Below are 3240 nucleotides of genomic sequence, written 5' to 3' on the forward strand. Positions count from 1 at the left end.
TCATTTGTAGATTGTTTTGCGGGGTATCATCAGATCTAGATGGATGAAGAAGATGTTGAGAAAACGGCTTTCATTATGCCGTGGGGGATGTACTATTACAAGATGATGTCGTTCGGATTAAAGAATGCTGGGTCCACCTACATGAGGGCCATGACCACCATTTTCCACGATATGATACACAAGGAGATCGAAGTATATGTAGACGATGTTATCATCAAGTCCAAGAAAGCCACTGATCACATGGATGATTTGAGAAAGTTCTTCAACAGGCTGTGAAGGTACAACCTAAAACTGAATCCCACAAACTGAATAGAACTAGATCTATCAAAAGTCAAAGCTATTCAAAAATTGCCACCGCAAAGAACAAGAAGGACGTAATGAGTTTCTTGGGGAGACTCAACTACATCAGCCGGTCCATAGCACAATCTACTATCATCTGTGAACCAATCTTCAAGATGTTGAAGAAGGACGTCGCTACCAAATGGACTGATGACTGCCAAAAAGCCTTCAACAGAATCAAGGAGTACATGTCAACACCACCAGTTCTGGTCCCGTCCGAGCCAGGTAGACCTCTATTACTCTACCTTGCGGTACTGGACAGAGCTTTCAGTTGCGTCCTAAGGCAACATGATGAGACAGGGAGAAAGGTGTAGTCCATCTATTACCTCAACAAGAAGTTCACCCCATACGAGGCCTGATATTCTCTGTTAGAATGCACTTGTTGCGCTCTGACTTGGGTAGCTCAAAAGTTATTACTTCTGTGCCTATACTACATATCTCATATCAAGGATGGATCCTTTGAAGTACATATTCTATAAGCCTATGCCCACTGGAAAGCTACCCAAGTGGCAAATCCTGTTGAGTAAATTTGACATTGTCTACGTAACTTAGAAAGCGATCAAAGGACAGGCACTAACAGATCGCCTTGCTGAAAATCCCGTGGATAGAGAGTACGAACCCCTAAAAATGTACTTTCCTAACAAATAGGTATCATTCATAGGAGAAGATATTGCATAATCATATGACGGTTGGAGACTGTTTTTCGATGGAGCAGCAAATTTCAAAGGAATCGGCATAAGAGCGATCCTAGTATCAAAAACCGGTCAGCATTATTTGGTGTCTGCCAAACTCAGGTTTCCTTGCTGCAACAACATGGCCGAGTACGAAGCTTGCATCTTAGGGCTCAAGATGGCCATTGACATGAACATTCAAAAATTTCTAGTAATTGTGGATTCAAGCTTGCTTATACATCAGGTTCGAGAAGAATGGGCGACCAAGAACTCCAAATACTCCTTTATCTGCATCATGTACAGGAGTTGAGAAAGAGGTTCACAAAGACAGAATTCCAGCATATCCCCAGAGTCCAGAATGAATTCACCGATGCACTAGTTACCCTATCATCCATGATACAACACCCAGACAAGAACTTTGTTAATCTCATTCCGGTAAAGATCCATGATCAGCCAGCTTATTGTGCTCATGTTGAGGAAGAAGCAGATGGAAAGCCTTGGTTTCATGATATCAAGGAATATTTGACAAAAAGAGAATACCCAAAACTTACAAAACCTACTAAAAATGCACACTTCGGAGGTTGTCCAACAATTTCTTTCACAGCGGAGGTATCATGTATAGGAGGACTCCTGATTTGGGACTACTAAGGCGTGTCGATGCGAAAGAAAACTGCTAGAAGAAATCAATGTTGGGACCTGCGGTCCACATATGAACGATTTTGTCTTAGCCAAAAAGATATTCCAGGCTGGTTACTTATAGATGACTATGGAAACAGACTGCATCCATTATACCCGAAAATGCCATTGCTGCCAGATACATACAGACATGATCAATGTGCCCCCAAATGAGCTTACTGCAACAAGCTCACCATGGTCGTTCGTCGCCTGTGGAATGGACGTTATTGGACCAATCAAACCTACCGCGTCCAACGGGCAGAGGTCATCCTAGTAATAATCGACTATTTCACCAAATGGGTCGAAGCAGCATCTTACAGAGCAGTGACCAAGAAGGTCGTGGCAGACTTTGTCCGCGACCGCATTGTTTGCCGATTCGGGGTTCCAGAGTCAATCATCACTGATAATGACTCCAATCTCAACAGTGACTTGATGAAAGCTATGTGTGAAACTTTCAATATCAGACATAAGAATTCTACAGCCTACAGGCCTCAGATGAATGGAGCCGTAAAAGCCGCCAATAAGAACATCAAGAAGATACTAAGGAAGATGATAGAGAAGCATAAACAGTGGCACGAGAAGCTATCATTTACTTTACTAGGGTACCGCACCACAGTCCGCACATCAATAGGGGCAACCCCCTACATGCTGGTATATGGCACAGAGACGGTTATTCCCGCTGAAGTAGAAATCCCTTCCTTGAGGATCATACAGGAAGTAGAGCTCGACGATGCAGAATGGGTAAAAAGTCGATATGAGCAGTTAGCCCTCATAGACGGAAAGAGGATGAATGTAGTTTTCCATGGTCAACTTTATCAAAACAGTATGTCCAGAGCCTTCAACAAAAGAGTCAAGCCGTGACATTTCACATTGGGGCGGTTGGTGTTAAACAAAATTTTCCCGCATCAAGATGAAGCCAAAGGGAAGTTCTCTCCCAACTGGCAGGGTTCGTACATGGTTCACAGGGTTTTGACAGGAGGAACCCTCATACTTGTAGAAATGGACGGAGAAGTCTGGCCAAAGCTAATTAATTCAGATGCAGTCAAGCGTTACTATGTGTAATCTTTATGCCTTCCTATACGATGTAATTTGAACTACGCTTGACCTGATTCCCGTTTAAGAGGGGATACGTAGGCAGCCCTATGGGTTCGGTCACAATTCAATAAAATTTCCATTTTCCCCCGCTATTGGAAACTGGGGCAGAATTTTGAGGAGGACCCTAAAAATTTCGAAGTTGATTTCAGCCAATCATCGAAAACAACAATCAGAAACATCAACCCATTAAACTGGGGCAGAATTTTGAGGAGGACCCTCAAAATTCCATAGCAAGAGAGGTTGCAATGTCATGAACCACATCACACTTGTCGATTCATCTAAAAGTTATTTCTTAATCATATACTTATATCGTATTTTAAAAAATCATGCATGTTTATTACTGAAATTACCTTGTTTAGAAACGCTACCCCAATGATACATATAGTTCACTAGATCAAAGTCAAGCGGGTCAAGCAGAGCCAGTGGGGATACGAACTAACCTTCCCCCTCTACAAAACTC

The 3240-nt window shown here is 42.6% G+C and overlaps 1 protein-coding gene across 1 annotated transcript; it reads left to right on the forward strand.

Annotated features, from left to right (window-relative positions):
- The first annotated feature begins 377 nt into the window (after positions 1-377).
- On the forward strand, positions 378-2546 carry LOC138869765 (uncharacterized). Its single transcript, XM_070147428.1, has 4 exons — positions 378-564; positions 1255-1619; positions 1825-1958; positions 2111-2546. Exons 1-4 carry the CDS (start codon positions 378-380, stop codon positions 2544-2546), a joined length of 1122 nt encoding a protein of 373 aa, XP_070003529.1.
- The last annotated feature ends 694 nt before the right edge of the window (positions 2547-3240 follow it).

The sequence above is a fragment of the Nicotiana sylvestris genome, chromosome 5 (assembly GCF_000393655.2).
Source record: "Nicotiana sylvestris chromosome 5, ASM39365v2, whole genome shotgun sequence".
NCBI classification, from domain to species: domain Eukaryota; kingdom Viridiplantae; phylum Streptophyta; class Magnoliopsida; order Solanales; family Solanaceae; genus Nicotiana; species Nicotiana sylvestris.